We start from the raw sequence: 15,049 nt of genomic DNA on the forward strand, positions 1-15,049 counted from the left end.
ACTGGTCTGAATCTTTATCTACAACTTCTGTAAGGTGAAGTCAAATAGATCAAGTCAAAAAGGATACAATTCAAGTTTTGCAAAAGAACATTAAAATGTTAAAGAAACGTGAGCTAAAGGTACCCTAGCATTTTCTAGGGTACTTCCTCTATAGCATCAACCTTTACTCCTAATATACATAATCTTGTGTTTACCACTATAATCTAACAGAATAAAAGCAGTTCATGTGTACGCTGTCCTGGGACTGCAGAAACCTGCTTTCGCACAGATTAATTAGCATGCCTTTTGTTATTCATCCTAGATGAGAAAGTGATGGCAGACGATGAATTTACATGTGACCTCTTCCGCTTCCTTCAACTTCTTTGTGAGGGCCACAATAATGGTAAGTCATGGCTGTACTAAATAAAACAAGTCTATTCACCAAACACCACGGCTGTATTTAGTGATCTTCCATGAGGCAGAGTGATGCCACCTTGTTTTTAGACTTTCTGCATTAAGTTTTGTATTTCATAAATGAAATTTTCAGCATACTTGGAGTCATTATCCGTGTGCATTGTGAAGCACGGTCAGGATTGCTTTCGGCTGAATATGAGTGGGGAATATAGAATAGAATGGAATAGAATAAACCTTTATTATCCCATGGAGGAGACATTTCGGTGTTACAGAGCTCTTACAGCAAGGAAAAATAAAATATAAAAGGAAGACACAAGGTGAACATTGAACGGAGATAGCTATAAAATGGACAGGGATATGTATCAAATCTACAGAGTTATATATAAAATGTACAGTAAACAAACAAGCTGGTGAGTAAGATGACCAACAGGATGTTAAGCTGCATTATAGTCTGACAGCTGCTGGTAAGAATGACCTGCGGTAGCGCTCCTTCCTACACTGTGGGTGTAAAAGTCTACTGCTGAACGAGCTGCTCAGTGCTCGTACAGTCTCACGCAGGGGGTGGGAGGTGTTGTCCATGATGGATGTTAGCTTAGACTCTCCTCCCCAACCTGCTCAATGGACTTCAGGGGACAGTCCAGGACAGAGCTGGCCGTCCTGACCAGTTTGTTGAGTTTCCCCCTGTCTCTCTCTCCATATATATGTGTCAAAGATTGGTTAGAAGTTGTGAAGCAGTTTTTATTAACCACTGATATAATTGTTTCATTGTGCACTTTTTCATTCATTCTTTTTAAGAGTGATTTGGACACTCCTAAAGTTTTTTTAACATGAGTCACAGTTCCTGTGCATTCTCCCCGCATTGTTCTCCCTGTATCTCTGGTTCATGTCTCAAGGTTTCAGGTTTGTTTTTGCTTAGCTTTTCCCAGTTTAGGTTACTCTTAAGTTTTGGTTTTCGTCCACCTCGTCCCTGTTTGTTTCACCCTTTTGTTAATAAAGCTCACTCACAACTAAGCAGTCTGCATCTTGGGTCCGTTAATAATTCACACAGAGCCTGTAGACTCCTGGTGGAGCATAGGGCCACAACAACACCACGCCAACGGACTCTATTTTGGGCTGTTCTCTTCAGCTGGGTCCACATCATTCTGGCGGACTTTATTTTGCTCTAGACAGATCTTCTTCACGTCTGTTTGGGTCTCCCCACGGGACACTGTATATAGAACTGTAATTCCTAAACAGTTAATGCTAAATTTTTATAAAACTTCTTGAATTAAAGCTGAAAGTCAGCACTTGATGCACCTGGTGCATTATCGTCTGTCTGAATTTTTAAAAGTAGACTTCTTTAATTTTGGCAATTCAGTTAATTTTCTTTTCCTTTTATCCTCAGATTTTCAGAACTACTTAAGGACTCAGACAGGCAGCACAACTACTATAAATGTCATCATCTGCACTGTGGACTACCTTCTTCGACTCCAGGTCAGTCAGATATACAGTACTTTCCCTGATTTTGGTAAGACTGAGGATTAAGCACCTTATATACAATAAAGCTTTTGAAAGGTTTCTTATTAATGACTTCTGGGAGCTCAAAAAGAGTCTTAATATGAGTCCAGTATATCATAAAAATTAGATATTACAGTTAGCTTCTGATATTTTTAAGTTTTTTGAGAGTTAAATAAGTCATCCAGAACCCTTGCTAACGTCATGTTCTTCCTCCTGTTCCTGCATGCAGGAGTCCATTAGTGACTTTTACTGGTACTACTCAGGAAAAGACATAATTGATGAGCCTGGCAAGAGGAATTTCTCCAAAGCAATGACTGTGGCCAAGCAGGTCTTCAACAGCCTGACTGAGTACATCCAGGTAAAAATCTTGCTGCATGAATGATAAGAAATCTTAGTGGAAGATAAGATTTCTAGGGGATATTCCAAATATGGGTCTACTCCCACAGCCCTCCAGACAGTGTTTAAGTGGAGAACTCCTTCAGATCTAAACTTTGTACATTACAGAGTAAATTGACTTTTTAGAAGAAATTCTACAGGTTTTGTATTCCTGCTTAGGATATGCATTTTTCAAAACACAGTTTTGTTCCCAAAATCAGACTTTTTAGAATTTTTGAAATATTTTGTTTGGTTACAAAGAAAAAAATATGTCTTCCAAATTTGTAAGCGCACATGAATATTATCTTTATTTGCCGATGTGTGTGTTAACTTTCAGGGTCCCTGTACTGGGAACCAACAATCTCTGGCCCACAGCAGATTGTGGGACGCTGTTGTGGGCTTTCTACATGTCTTTGCTCACATGATGATGAAACTTGCTCAGGTAAGGAACATGCCATTGAAGTCATTAATTTTCAATCTTTTTCTTTTTTAGTTTTTATTTCCCGGTGTCAGGAATAATTTCCATTTAGAATCCACCCCCCAAACTATTTTCTATAATAATCTAAACGTACTTGTTTATAAAAATAGTTGTCGATTTGTCTGTTTTGTTATGCTAATTATATAAACTGTCTCTCTCATGGTTCCTACAGAGAAAAGTATGTATTTGTTTGATTACTCTCAGGTTTAACTTTAGAAAAAATCTTAACCGTTTCCTCCCTTTTTAGTCATATTGTTTCTGCCACTTTGATGAGTCTTTTGATATTTAACTGTCTGATAAATATCAAAGGATATTTAAACCTTGCAAATTTTGTCCCTGGTAAAGTAATCCGTCTATATATTAGGTCTAACTGTCTTTACGTTTTAGTTAGATTGTAACCAAATTTAAATTAGAAATGCAAGATCATCTTCCTTCATGCATACAGTGTTTGTCTTGTACCTACACGTTTATTAGCTATGTTCATCGATTCAACAACTTTGTTTGACATTTTAGATTTCCACCCAGAGAAATATGAAAACATTTTCAGAGTTGCAGAAATGATGGCTACTACATTAGCAAAGCTAATTATTCTCACTCAGTCTAATGTGGAATTAGAATTCCCCGAATAATATGAACTTCATTAAAGTTGGCAGAAACAACTTGAAAAAAATATACACTTATTCCTTTCTATTACTTCTATTTTCCTACTTTACATTTTTGTATGATAAAGTTAAACTACCAGTGCTATTTGATTGTGCTTTGGGTGTTTGCTTTCAATAACACGTGTCTACTGTCATTCATTTGTTTTGGTTTATAAGAAGCTGCAGTGTTTACTAACCTAATTTTGTGTGGCTGTTTTATTGCTACTGACACCACTGATTAAAAGGCATTTTTTATGTCATATGACTCTCCTGAAAATTACTTCTGTACAAGTACTTTGTTTAGGCAGGTTTAGATAAAACAAAACACATACATTAAAAAAAGTTTTGTTCGGAAGTTCTATGCCAAAAAAAACTTCCAGAACAATATATGCTGTCTTGGTTATTGAAATGGAGGCTGTTGCCTTACAAAACATTAGATAGTATTCATGCTGAGACAATCCAAAAACAAAGTAAAAATGTTAATGTAAAATAGTTTTATTTTCATGTGTAACTCTGTTAGATGCACCCCGATCCTGGACAGCGAAACGGCGTAAGAATCTGTGTTTTCACACCGAATCCATCTCATTTAAAGCCCCTCATGCTTTTTTAAAGCCCTCATGCTTAATACTTTCTTTAATAAGTTGCTTAATAGCCTGCACCATCTACATGTGCCTCTTTGTGTATTTTCTCTGCAGCACTTCATATTTTGTCTTTGCGTTTATTGTAATGATATAGATTTTAGGTCTCAACTGTTAAAGAAGCCAAAGTTACAGTTATTCACTTAGTTGTGCTAGAATTAGACCTCGATGATTATTACACACCAAACTGTAATTACACTTTTGTAAGTTAAGTGTCTCCGGATGTATTGTGATTGAATTAATTATTTCTTCTTTGAGGGATTCATTTCACTTTACTCCTTAAAGCCTTAACGTGTTGTATTGTCTCTCTTCATTTAGCTGTTTCATTTGCTGTAGATGATAAGCTGTTTAAAACGGTACAACTCTGATTTCGCAAGCAGTTTTTGCTGGCTTGCATGACATCCTTTTCCTCTAGATCTCCACCAGCCTGACAGCCACTATGACCTATGATAAACATTTGAAGTTTGTCATATCAGCTGGTGCAGGCCTTCAGGAGTGATAAGATTAGCGTCTGCAAATATGGCTGTCTTCCATCCTGCAGTCTCTTTTTCAAATTAAGGCTGTTAGAAGAGCCATTTTCTTCCTTCCCCTTTCCTGTGTTTCTGTCTCACGTCCTATCACATTCAGTGTACAATTTATTATATAAAAATGCATATTCTTTATTCAAAAATGCACCCCAAGGATCATTTTTGGAGTAGATCACACTCTGAGGTAGTGCCTTTCACTTACGTTTAAAAAAAAAGAAGCAAATTATATTCAGTTTAAACTGTAATGTATACAAAAAATGGCTTTTTTTTAGTCAATACCCTTTAAAAAGCTTGTCTCTCCGCTGTGTCTTTGCGTTCTGGTATATACGTTTTGGCTCCATCGAAGGACTCCAGTCAAATTGGTCTCTTGAAGGAGCTTTTAGATCTGCAGAAGGACATGGTAGTGATGCTTCTGTCACTGCTTGAAGGTAAGCTACTCCTCACTATCAGATCATGTCTGCTTCTTTCTGTCAGATACATTCTATTGTCCTTATCTCATCTCTGCTTGTACTGCTATCAGGCAATGTGGTGAATGGTACCATTGCCAGGCAAATGGTTGACATGTTGGTGGAGTCCTCCAGCAATGTGGAGATGATCCTTAAGTTCTTCGACATGTTCCTCAAGCTCAAGGATATAGTGGCATCTGATGCGTTCCGTGATTATGTGACTGATCCACGTGGTCTTATTTCAAAGAAGGACTTCTCCAAGGCCATGGACAGTCAGAAGCAATACTCTCCGTCTGAAATCCAGTTCCTCCTCTCGTGCTCAGAGGCTGATGAGAATGAAATGATCAACTTTGAGGAGTTTGCTGATCGTTTCCAGGAGCCAGCAAAAGACATCGGTTTCAATATTGCTGTTCTGCTCACAAACCTGTCAGAGCATGTACCCCATGACACTCGCCTTCAGAACTTCCTGGAACAAGCAGAGAGCGTGCTCAACTATTTCCGCCCTTTCCTTGGCCGTATCGAGATCATGGGGGCCAGCAGGAAAATCGAACGCATTTACTTTGAAATCAGTGAGGAGAACCGCAATCAGTGGGAGATGCCTCAAGTCAGAGAGTCCAAGCGGCAGTTCATCTTTGATGTGGTCAACGAGGGTGGCGAGAGTGAGAAAATGGAGATGTTTGTGAACTTCTGTGAGGACACCATTTTTGAGATGAACATTGCTGCATCTATCTCTGAGCCAGAGGGAGATGGTGCAGAAGAAGAAGATGATGAAGAAGAAGAGGAAGGTGGAGGAGATGAAGGAGAGTCTGGAGAAGGAGATGAAGGGAATGGTGAGGGTGAAGCTCCGGAGTCGGCTTCTGCCTTTGCAGAGTTTCTGAAGAGCGTGGTTAACTTCTTTAACATGTTCACCTTCCGTAACCTCCGGCGTCGATATCGCAAACTTCGAAAAATGACGGTAAAGGACATGATTATCGGCCTGGTTACATTCGTCTACACTGTCGTGATGGGCATCCTGATTTTTGTCTATAGTATATGCAAGGGTTTCTTCACACTAATATGGAAGGCACTGTTTGGTGGAGGCTTAGTAGAGGGTGCCAAGAAGATAACAGTAACAGAGATCCTGGCCAGTATGCCTGATCCCACCCAAGATGAAGTTCATGGGGACCTACCGCCTGAACCGGGTGCTAGGGAAGTCCAAGATGCAGATGGAGTGGCAGACCTCATAGATGCCGTGGGTGGAGAGGAGGAAGAAGAGGATGGTGAGGACAGAGAAGGTGGACGGTTGCCTGGCTTTAATACTCCTGGGGGACTTGGAGACATGGGAGAGACAACACCAGAAGAACCTCCGACTCCAGAGGGCACTCCACTGTTGAAGAGGAAACTGGTGGGTTGTTCTCTCTCATAGTTGTTTATTAATGTGTACACTCTTTAGTAACTGGTTAATTAATTGTAAACTAATTAAAACAGCTGGCTGCTGCAGTAGGAGGACAAGGAGATGAAGAAAAGGTTGAACACGAAGAAGAGGCTCCTCAGGAGACCGAGAAAGCAGAGTAAGACGTTTGCCTGTTGTAGTCTGATGTCAAAAATAAGCAGGATCTGCTTAAAATGTGTCCTTGAGATTAAACATAATATATTTTCAATTCACTGAATTCACTATCATGTGTGCAATTATAAACAATTTCCGGATGTTATTGATTAAAAAACAGTTGTAACTCTGCACGGTTTTGTTAGCTGTTCACATACATAGCGTACACCCTTGTAGGTATTGAGTTTTTAATCACATTTTAAACAGTGCCAAAAGTCTAAAGCTATTTTTGTTTTCCCAAGCTTAAATTTCTTTGTGTCTTTCCAAGCACCGAGAATGGTGAGAAAACAGAGAAAGCAGAGAAAGCAGAGAAGGCAGAGCCTGAACCCGAGGTAAAGGAGGAAGAGCCTGAGGAACAAGAAGAGATAAGTGTGAAGACCAAAGTGAAGAAGGACAAGAAATCTGATAAGGAGGGCTTTAAACTGTGGAATGAGCTGGAGGTTCAGAGGATTAAATTCATGGTGAGCAGCTTTTTCTCTCAGCACGGTGTTGAATGTATTTTAACTGCCATGATGAGTACTAGAAAATGAGTCTGATATGTTCAGCTAGTGTATTAGAGATTAGTTTCATACATAGAACATTTTTAAAATGACTCCTAGTATACTTTTGTGATTAGTAACTCATGGAGGACACCTTATCAGCATGTGCATTTATCGGCATTTATCACAGCATTATTGCTAATTTATTCATTTCTTTCCAGAACTACCTTTCTCGCAACTTCTACAATTTACGTTTCTTGGCCCTGTTCATTGCCTTCGCTCTCAATTTCATCCTGCTCTTCTACAAGGTCTGTTTTGACTAAATAATTTGATGTCATGACACCTGGGACGTAGCACTGTGCATTACAAATTCAGTTATTAGAATCTGTTAGTTCTGGAGTCTTACGTGCATAAAAATAAGCATATTCACATTCATACATCAGCACCAACTAATATTTGTGATCGTGTCTTAAATATTTCTTTCAGATTTTTAGTAAAAATATTCTTAGAAGCTTTACCAAGACCCTGAGGACTGCTGTTTTTTATGACCTTTCTAGGTGTCTGACACGCCTCCAGGTGAGGAGGAGTTTGAGGGTTCTGGTCTCTTTGAGGGTTCTGGGATTTTTGAAGGTTCCGGTGCTGAGGAAGACGGATCAGGATTAGATGACGGAGGGGAAGATGATGATGAAGAAGGTCCTTTGTACTACTTTTTGGAAGAGAGCACTGGCTACATGGAACCAGCAATGGCTTTCTTTGGTATTGTTCACACCATCATCTCCTTCCTCTGTATCATTGGCTACAACTGCCTGAAGGTGTGTGAGAGATTTGCTTTTCTTTACTCCAAAAATGTTTTAGGGGTGTGTTTTCATAGGTTTCATGCGGTATATCTTCTGCTCCATCTCCACCTTTGTAAGGTCCCTCTGGTTATCTTCAAAAGAGAGAAAGAACTGGCCAGAAAGCTGGAGTTCGATGGCCTCTATGTCACTGAGCAGCCTGAGGACGATGACATCAAGGGCCAGTGGGACAGACTGGTGCTCAACACTCCGTAAGACCCATGTTTCAGTATCAGATACATTCGTGATACTTTATTACGTAGAACCTGCTAGTACCAGGTTGGTACAACAAGGCACTCTTGCCCAGAGAACTGTCACTCACTGGGTATTTTCTCTTTTTCAAAGCATCCTGTTTAAACACTAGAGATGGTTGTGCAGTAAAATCACAGTATCACTGATAGAAGACAGAGAGCAAGGAGAGATGATGAGCTGATAAAGAGTGAAAGGTGATTGGGCAATGAGAAAATAAGGAAAGAAAAAGAGAACAAACAGGGTTTTAGGTCAGGAAGATATTTATCTGTGCAAAACTGGAAAGGAAATGTGTGAGGCTCCAGAGTTTTAAATAAATAAGATAAACTGAGCACACTGTAGCTAATGTTTGTATCATTGTGCAGAACCTTCCCCAACAATTACTGGGACAAGTTTGTGAAAAGAAAGGTAAGACTTTTTTGTCTTTTTTTGTCAGCCACATTTTTGCAGTTATATATTGAAGTACGACGGTCAACTCAACATCTGTATGTGATGTCCAGGTTCTGGATAAATATGGGGACATTTATGGCAGAGAGAGAATTGCGGAGCTGCTTGGTATGGACTTGGCTTCTCTTGATGTCAGCGCCATGAGCCATGGAAAAAAGCCTGAACCTGACACCTCAATGTTCAGCTGGTAAGCTCACGCATTACATGAATCAATATCATTTACAGAGTTATATTTAAAAAAGGCATAAGGGCAAATGTGTCTGTTGTTGTGCAGGATAACATCTATTGATATCAAATACCAGATCTGGAAGAATGGTGTGGTCTTCACTGATAATGTGAGTAAAAGAAAGTTTTTATGTAATTAAAACATTAAGCGAATCTGCTTTGAATGCGGTCTTCCTGATGCATTTTTTAAATATCTTTTAGACTTTCCTCTACCTGGTTTGGTACATGTTGATGTCTCTGCTTGGGCACTACAACAACTTCTTCTTTGCTGCTCATCTTGTTGACATTGCAATGGGCGTGAAAACCCTGCGCACGATTTTGTCCTCCGTCACCCACAACGGCAAACAGGTTACACTTTTGCTAAAGATACGTAATCGGGCTTTCAGTTGACCTGTTTTGTTTTTTTGATTTTTTACATTAGATCCTTTGTTTTCCTTCCTTTCGCTGCAGCTGGTGATGACAGTGGGTTTGCTGGCCGTGGTGGTGTACCTGTACACTGTGGTGGCCTTTAACTTCTTCCGCAAGTTCTACAACATGAGTGAAGACGAGGATGAGCCGGACATGAAGTGTGATGACATGATGACTGTGAGTGGAGGGCAACCCCCCCACAAAAAACAACAAAGCAAAAAAAGCCCACTTCAGGACACACCCAGCATGATTTTTTGGAGGTCGGCTTTACTATGCTATCTAAACTGACCTCTGACTTTACCTCCTCCTGCAGTGTTACCTGTTCCACATGTACGTTGGTGTGCGAGCTGGCGGTGGCATAGGAGATGAAATTGAGGACCCAGCTGGTGATGAATACGAGCTTTACCGCGTTGTCTTTGACATTACATTCTTCTTCTTCGTTATTGTCATCCTGCTGGCTATCATCCAGGGTAATTTTGTGTTATTTGTGGACGCTTACTGAACCACCGTATCATGACACAGGGCGCTGCAATTTCACTGCAAACTGTATACAAATGGCTGTAAGCATAAGTCTAAACAGAAAATGGCATTTACAGCCAGTTTTAACACTGAAAAATGTAGCATTTAGCTATTTGTGCAGTATCACAAGTGAAGAAGATATTTCTGTTTTACAAAAATTAGAAAAGGGTAAAAAGAGTATTTGTCTGTCTCTCAGGTTTGATCATTGATGCATTTGGAGAGCTGAGAGACCAGCAGGAGCAAGTCAGAGAGGACATGGAGGTAAGGCTTAATTTTAAACAACCTACATCTCTCTTTCAACTACTAGACATGATTTTGTTTATCATAAAGTTTCCTTTCTCCCTTTAGACAAAGTGTTTCATCTGTGGAATAGGGAGTGACTACTTTGATACGACGCCGCACGGCTTTGAGACACACACTTTAGAAGAGCATAACTTAGCCAACTACATGTGAGTGGCATTACAAACGCAGATGTGACTTTCACGCCATTAAACATAATACTCTGTTATTTAAAACAGAAAATCAGCAGATATTTGTGCTAATTGTATTAATCTGAAAATCATGTTTAACCCCTTAATGCTAATGATTTTGACTTCTGTCAAGTCTAATTTGTGTTTCTGTTTCAGGTTCTTCTTGATGTATTTAATCAATAAAGATGAAACAGAACACACAGGACAGGTGAGTAAATATAGGGATTGATTTGAGACAAATATTGATGTTTCAAAAACAAAGGTGCAGGCCTCCTTAGTATTTTTTGGAATTGTTAATTTTGAAAAGTCGGCATTCACCAACGTTGCACCATTTTTCAGGAGTCATATGTGTGGAAGATGTACCAGGAACGATGCTGGGACTTCTTCCCTGCTGGAGACTGCTTCAGGAAGCAGTATGAGGACCAGCTTGGATAAAGTCATGCATCTTTACTCTGCATCCAATGGAGAAAGAGAGGAGAGAGAAGATATGAAATTTTAAGATCAAACATATCTATGTCTTAGTTTTGTCCTTTGCCTGCACAGTTCTCTCCTCTGTTAAAGCTATGCACACTTTGACTGCACTGTTGTACCACCTGCAGCAGAATGTTGTTGGAGCTTATTTAAGAAAGGGAGAGTAATAACCGTGAGGCATAAGAAGATACAAGAAGCCAGGGGCCTTTTTATTCTGCTATGACTACACTACATGGCCTTTTTGTGAAATATACATAGTTTGCCTTGCATATCAGTTGTGTCTTTTCAAATGGGGCTCTTTCGTCGCTACTGCTGTAAACGTTTTAGTGCCTATAGCAAAGCCACTGCTTCAGCAATCTCGTTTAGATTTTCAGTTTCAACACTTTTCTTTGAGATATTTTATTTATATTATTTGTAAAATTAGGATTTTTTTTTTTGTACATGGCTGCTGCTGACTGGTATTACATGTCTGATTGTTGGTGTTTCTGCAATAAAAGCAGCTCGCAGTCATTTTTCTGAGATCCTTGAGAGGGCAGTAAAGATATTTGGCCGCCTCTCACTCTTTTTTCTCTCAAAGCTTGTCTTCGGAGAAGCAATCGTGAATAGAAACTTCTGAACTGACTTGCCAAAATAAAAAAACACACTGACATCAGTACATGGCATGTACCGGTGTGAATCAGCTGTACAGACGAACCTACTTGGCACTCTTAAGTCTTACAATGCATCCCTGAATGTATGTGGTGCCCAATCTCTGCTGGTGTTTCCGTGCCATATAAGATATCGATGATGTACACACACATACACTATAAGAGGATGCCAAGGTTATTTATTCTTTATATGCAGATCAGATCTTCTGAAGACGACCGTTTTAGCCCGTCTGTATTTCTGGCCAACAGTCTGTTTTATGACATTTTATGCACAAATAAGTTTTTGTCAGTGCATTAAAATAAGTAATGAATGTATCTAACGTATACACTTTGGCCAAAGCGTCATCTGTATAACTGAGGAATGACTAGGCTGCCTGGACGCTTTTTGATGAAAAGACATATTTTACTTAAACCATAGATACATATATTTATTTTTATTTGGGGCTTTGAGGGATTTAAATGACCCTTGCTACTTTGTTGGACACGTGTGTCCTGTTTGTGACATCCTCAGTGGTGAAGAGAAATGGTCTTACACAGGTTATATGCCCAGTTTGCAGTCAGAAGAGAAAGTTAGCTTTTGTTTTTGCTAGTTAGGTTTTTATGATCAGTATTTTTAGGAATTCAACATATGAATTATTTTCTCAATTTAAAAAAGTCATGTGTGATGCATTGATCTCAGACCGTTCTGTCTCACTATGCCTCCTCCTGAACACATAAAAACTCATTTACTCTCCATCTTGTATTTAATGTTATTATATGTCAAATACAGAGCAGTATTTTGGTTGCTGATGACTCTGAAGTGTGCATTTGCCGCTGTAGCCCTATCAGAAGCAGTTGATGTTATGGAACTGAATAGAGATCACTACTTTCCACTTGACTGAGTGTCCTCTGACTGAACCCTGTGTTTCAATACAGAATAAACAGACTATTTTAAGGAGAACGTGAAGATGTCTCCTTATTTCCGTGCAAGCTTCTGTGTGTTTCTGGATGTACATCTCCCCAGATTTGTTCTTCATGTTACCTTGTATTTAGAAGTTACAAATTCCATTCATGTTTGGTCTCACAAGGTTGTTCTCCAGTAAAATGAGCCAGGCAGTCTTCATGCATTTCATTTGGGCGATAACACTAATTTTCATTTTTGCAATTACACATTGAAGTGGCAAAAGCTAGAGTTTACATTTTATTAGATGAAAGATTTTATAGGTTTGATGGTGTCTTTAAAAACTTTAACTTAACCAAATATGAAAAGTCCTTAGTTAAGCAGGACACACCCATGTATTACTGTGACAGTTTTGTTCTCTGAATGAATTTGTGTGGGTCTACATTCAACCACACAACCATTCAGTGTGTTTACTTTACAAAGCACTTGCTGGATTAAGCTAACGCCTCCATGTAGTATGTATGTATGCGTACATTTATGAGGTTACCTGAGTGGGAGATAAGGATTACTTGTGCTTCTGTTTGGCTTTAGCAGATAGCCTTGTTTGGATATTTAATGAATCATACTTAGAGTACACACCTCTACGGTTCTGTTTTATGATATCAGGTTTCTGTGTGTACCAGAGGTAATTTATTCATACATACAGCTCTATTTCAAAAGAATTCTGTTGCACACAAACTACAAAATGCACTATAACAAACATCATTGTACATCATGTATTGAGTATGAATTTAATCAGGTCTACCATAAATAGAATGAGGACCATAGAATGAATCACCACCCTGTAGAATGGATACTCATTGCTTCATCATTTTGGTTTTTCCTTGCACAGCTGCACACAAATGCATTCTAAGTCTTTTTCTTTCAAGTGCCACTCCTCGGCAGGGGCAAAGGTTATTTGCATCACGTTACTCCAAAGTAAATACAGTGATGCAGGGCTGGGTGTGGTACCGTTCTACCCCTCCCTCACTGCTTGTATAAAATAAGGCATCTGGGTGGTATTAGTGTTCGGTGAAGTTCTCCTGTTTTGTTCTGCTCGCCCATCTTACTGACTGCAGCCATGTTTGTTGCTCCTCCTGGCTATCAGCCAATCTATAGCCCGGTAAGTATCTGCACGCACTGATACCCACAAAAATATGTTTTTTTCTATTAGGTCTTAAACAAACGTCATTGTTTTTGTTCTGTTAATAACAATAATATTTGAGCCTGTGGCACTGTGTGAATTTTATGCTGAGAAGATGTAATAAATTGTCCTTAGGTTCTCATAGTACCATTACCATTACAGGATTTTGCAAATGTATTAACTCAAAAGTGCAATCACATACTTTGTTAGAGAATTCAGATAATATCACAATGGAAGGTCGGCCGTTTTTGTAAGGAGAAACCAAAAAAGTGACACCACAAAATGATAGCAAAGACTTAGTATTTTTAGTTGGATCTTCTTTTTAGTTATTCAGTTTTTTCCAGTGGTTCCCAAAGAATGACACGTTTTAAGTGAGGGACATTAATGAAGGCATGAGATTAGGAAAGTTTATAACACTTAGAACAGGAGTAAGTAAACAACGTTCTAATTGTCCATAGTACTGGTCACGGTTCTTAGTAGAAGGATAGACTAAACAATCTGACCCATAAGGAAGTGTAGGTCAGGATATACAGCTAAATTCAATTCATTTGTATTTATATAGTTCTAAATCACGACAGCTGTCGCTTCAAGACCCAGCCAGGCCCTAATAATCAGATAGCCCCCTGTGATCAAGCACTTGGGGAGGAAAAACTCCCTTTTAAGAGGAATAAACCTCCAGCAGAACCAGGCTCGGGCACCCATCCACCATGACTGTTTATGGGTGAGGGGACAAAGACAGGGCAGAACATTAACTGGAAGTGAGTCATAGATTAATAATGACTAACGATAACATTCAAAGTTGTGCATAAACACACAAAGAAAGAAATGCGCAGTGCATTATGGAAAGTCCCCAGCAGAATAGGCCTATTGCACCATAACTAAGGGAGAGTTCAGGGTCACCTGTTTCAGCCCTTTTGTTGAACATGGCTTGTTAATAGATTGATTAATCATATTTAAGACTTGTCCACTGTGGTGTATACTGAGGTAAAAATACAAAAATTATGTATTTTTCCAAAGAATTATGGAAGACAGTGTATATAATACATGGACTGTGTGTGTTTTGCCATGCCCAGTAACAGAGAGAGAGGCCAAACTGAGAGAGTAAGAACTGTTGTGAAATAAGATAAACACTAGACAGATTCACAATGCTGTCCATACTACCCAGGCCTTTGTATAAATATTGAAATGCTGGGCCTCTTTTGGCTTCATTGAAACAAATAATACATTTACAGATTTGGTACAAACCAAATAGAAAAGCCTGATTAATATTTTACATGCATCAAATATTATTGTACATTAAATCCTAATTTGACATTTAACTAGTAACTACACTAATAATATATACAAATATATTATGATAGTTCAAAATAACACTAGAGTACTGTAATTAATCACTGCAAAGTAATTTGTAACTTGATTTAATCATAATATGACTGACATTTGGACATGCAGGGCTATGAAGTGCGTACATTCCACAGTGTTGCTGTGTTACAGTTACTTAATATTTTGTCCCTGGCACAGGACATACCCTATCTAGGGCCTATTAATGGAGGGCTGAGGGAAGGAACATCCATCTATATCCAGGGGACCATTCCCAAGCACATCACCAGGTGAGGGGAAGACATAAACTCGTGACCCTATACACTTTACAGAAAATT

At 39.0% G+C, this 15,049-nt stretch overlaps 2 protein-coding genes across 16 annotated transcripts in view; both read left to right on the forward strand.

Moving 5' to 3' along the window:
- ryr1b (ryanodine receptor 1b (skeletal)) overlaps positions 1-12,268 on the forward strand; it is a 65,684-nt gene extending 53,416 nt beyond the window's left edge. For 8 of the 15 annotated variants that reach the window (XM_014338233.2, XM_014338234.2, XM_014338237.2 and 5 more), the window contains 23 exons: positions 302-382; positions 1,778-1,866; positions 2,120-2,248; positions 2,603-2,707; positions 3,905-3,934; positions 4,704-4,733; positions 4,896-4,977; positions 5,070-6,379; positions 6,463-6,545; positions 6,849-7,041; positions 7,281-7,367; positions 7,617-7,871; positions 7,974-8,104; positions 8,507-8,549; positions 8,642-8,775; positions 8,863-8,923; positions 9,015-9,161; positions 9,264-9,398; positions 9,535-9,691; positions 9,937-10,001; positions 10,089-10,189; positions 10,367-10,418; positions 10,550-12,268. In XM_014338233.2, the coding sequence (XP_014193719.1) occupies positions 302-382; positions 1,778-1,866; positions 2,120-2,248; positions 2,603-2,707; positions 3,905-3,934; positions 4,704-4,733; positions 4,896-4,977; positions 5,070-6,379; positions 6,463-6,545; positions 6,849-7,041; positions 7,281-7,367; positions 7,617-7,871; positions 7,974-8,104; positions 8,507-8,549; positions 8,642-8,775; positions 8,863-8,923; positions 9,015-9,161; positions 9,264-9,398; positions 9,535-9,691; positions 9,937-10,001; positions 10,089-10,189; positions 10,367-10,418; positions 10,550-10,645 (3,596 nt within the window). In that variant the 3' untranslated portion in view covers positions 10,646-12,268. The remainder of the gene's footprint in view (positions 1-301; positions 383-1,777; positions 1,867-2,119; positions 2,249-2,602; positions 2,708-3,904; positions 3,935-4,703; positions 4,734-4,895; positions 4,978-5,069; positions 6,380-6,462; positions 6,546-6,848; positions 7,042-7,280; positions 7,368-7,616; positions 7,872-7,973; positions 8,105-8,506; positions 8,550-8,641; positions 8,776-8,862; positions 8,924-9,014; positions 9,162-9,263; positions 9,399-9,534; positions 9,692-9,936; positions 10,002-10,088; positions 10,190-10,366; positions 10,419-10,549) is intronic. The other 7 variants (XM_014338242.2, XM_014338243.2, XM_014338247.2 and 4 more) reach the window with 2 other exon arrangements.
- Positions 12,269-13,328: 1,060 nt separating this feature from the next.
- LOC106633500 (galectin-4) lies at positions 13,329-15,001 on the forward strand (the record flags this gene model as incomplete). The annotated part of the gene is given in 2 exon segments (XM_014338229.2): positions 13,329-13,370; positions 14,913-15,001. Coding segments are annotated over 2 exon segments (131 nt in total), but the record flags the coding sequence as incomplete, so codon positions are not given.
- Between the last annotated feature and the right edge of the window lie 48 nt (positions 15,002-15,049).

Source organism: Haplochromis burtoni, unplaced genomic scaffold (genome assembly GCF_018398535.1).
Source record: "Haplochromis burtoni strain Fernald_Lab_line unplaced genomic scaffold, NCSU_Asbu1 Contig_36, whole genome shotgun sequence".
Taxonomy (NCBI): Eukaryota; Metazoa; Chordata; class Actinopteri; order Cichliformes; family Cichlidae; genus Haplochromis; species Haplochromis burtoni.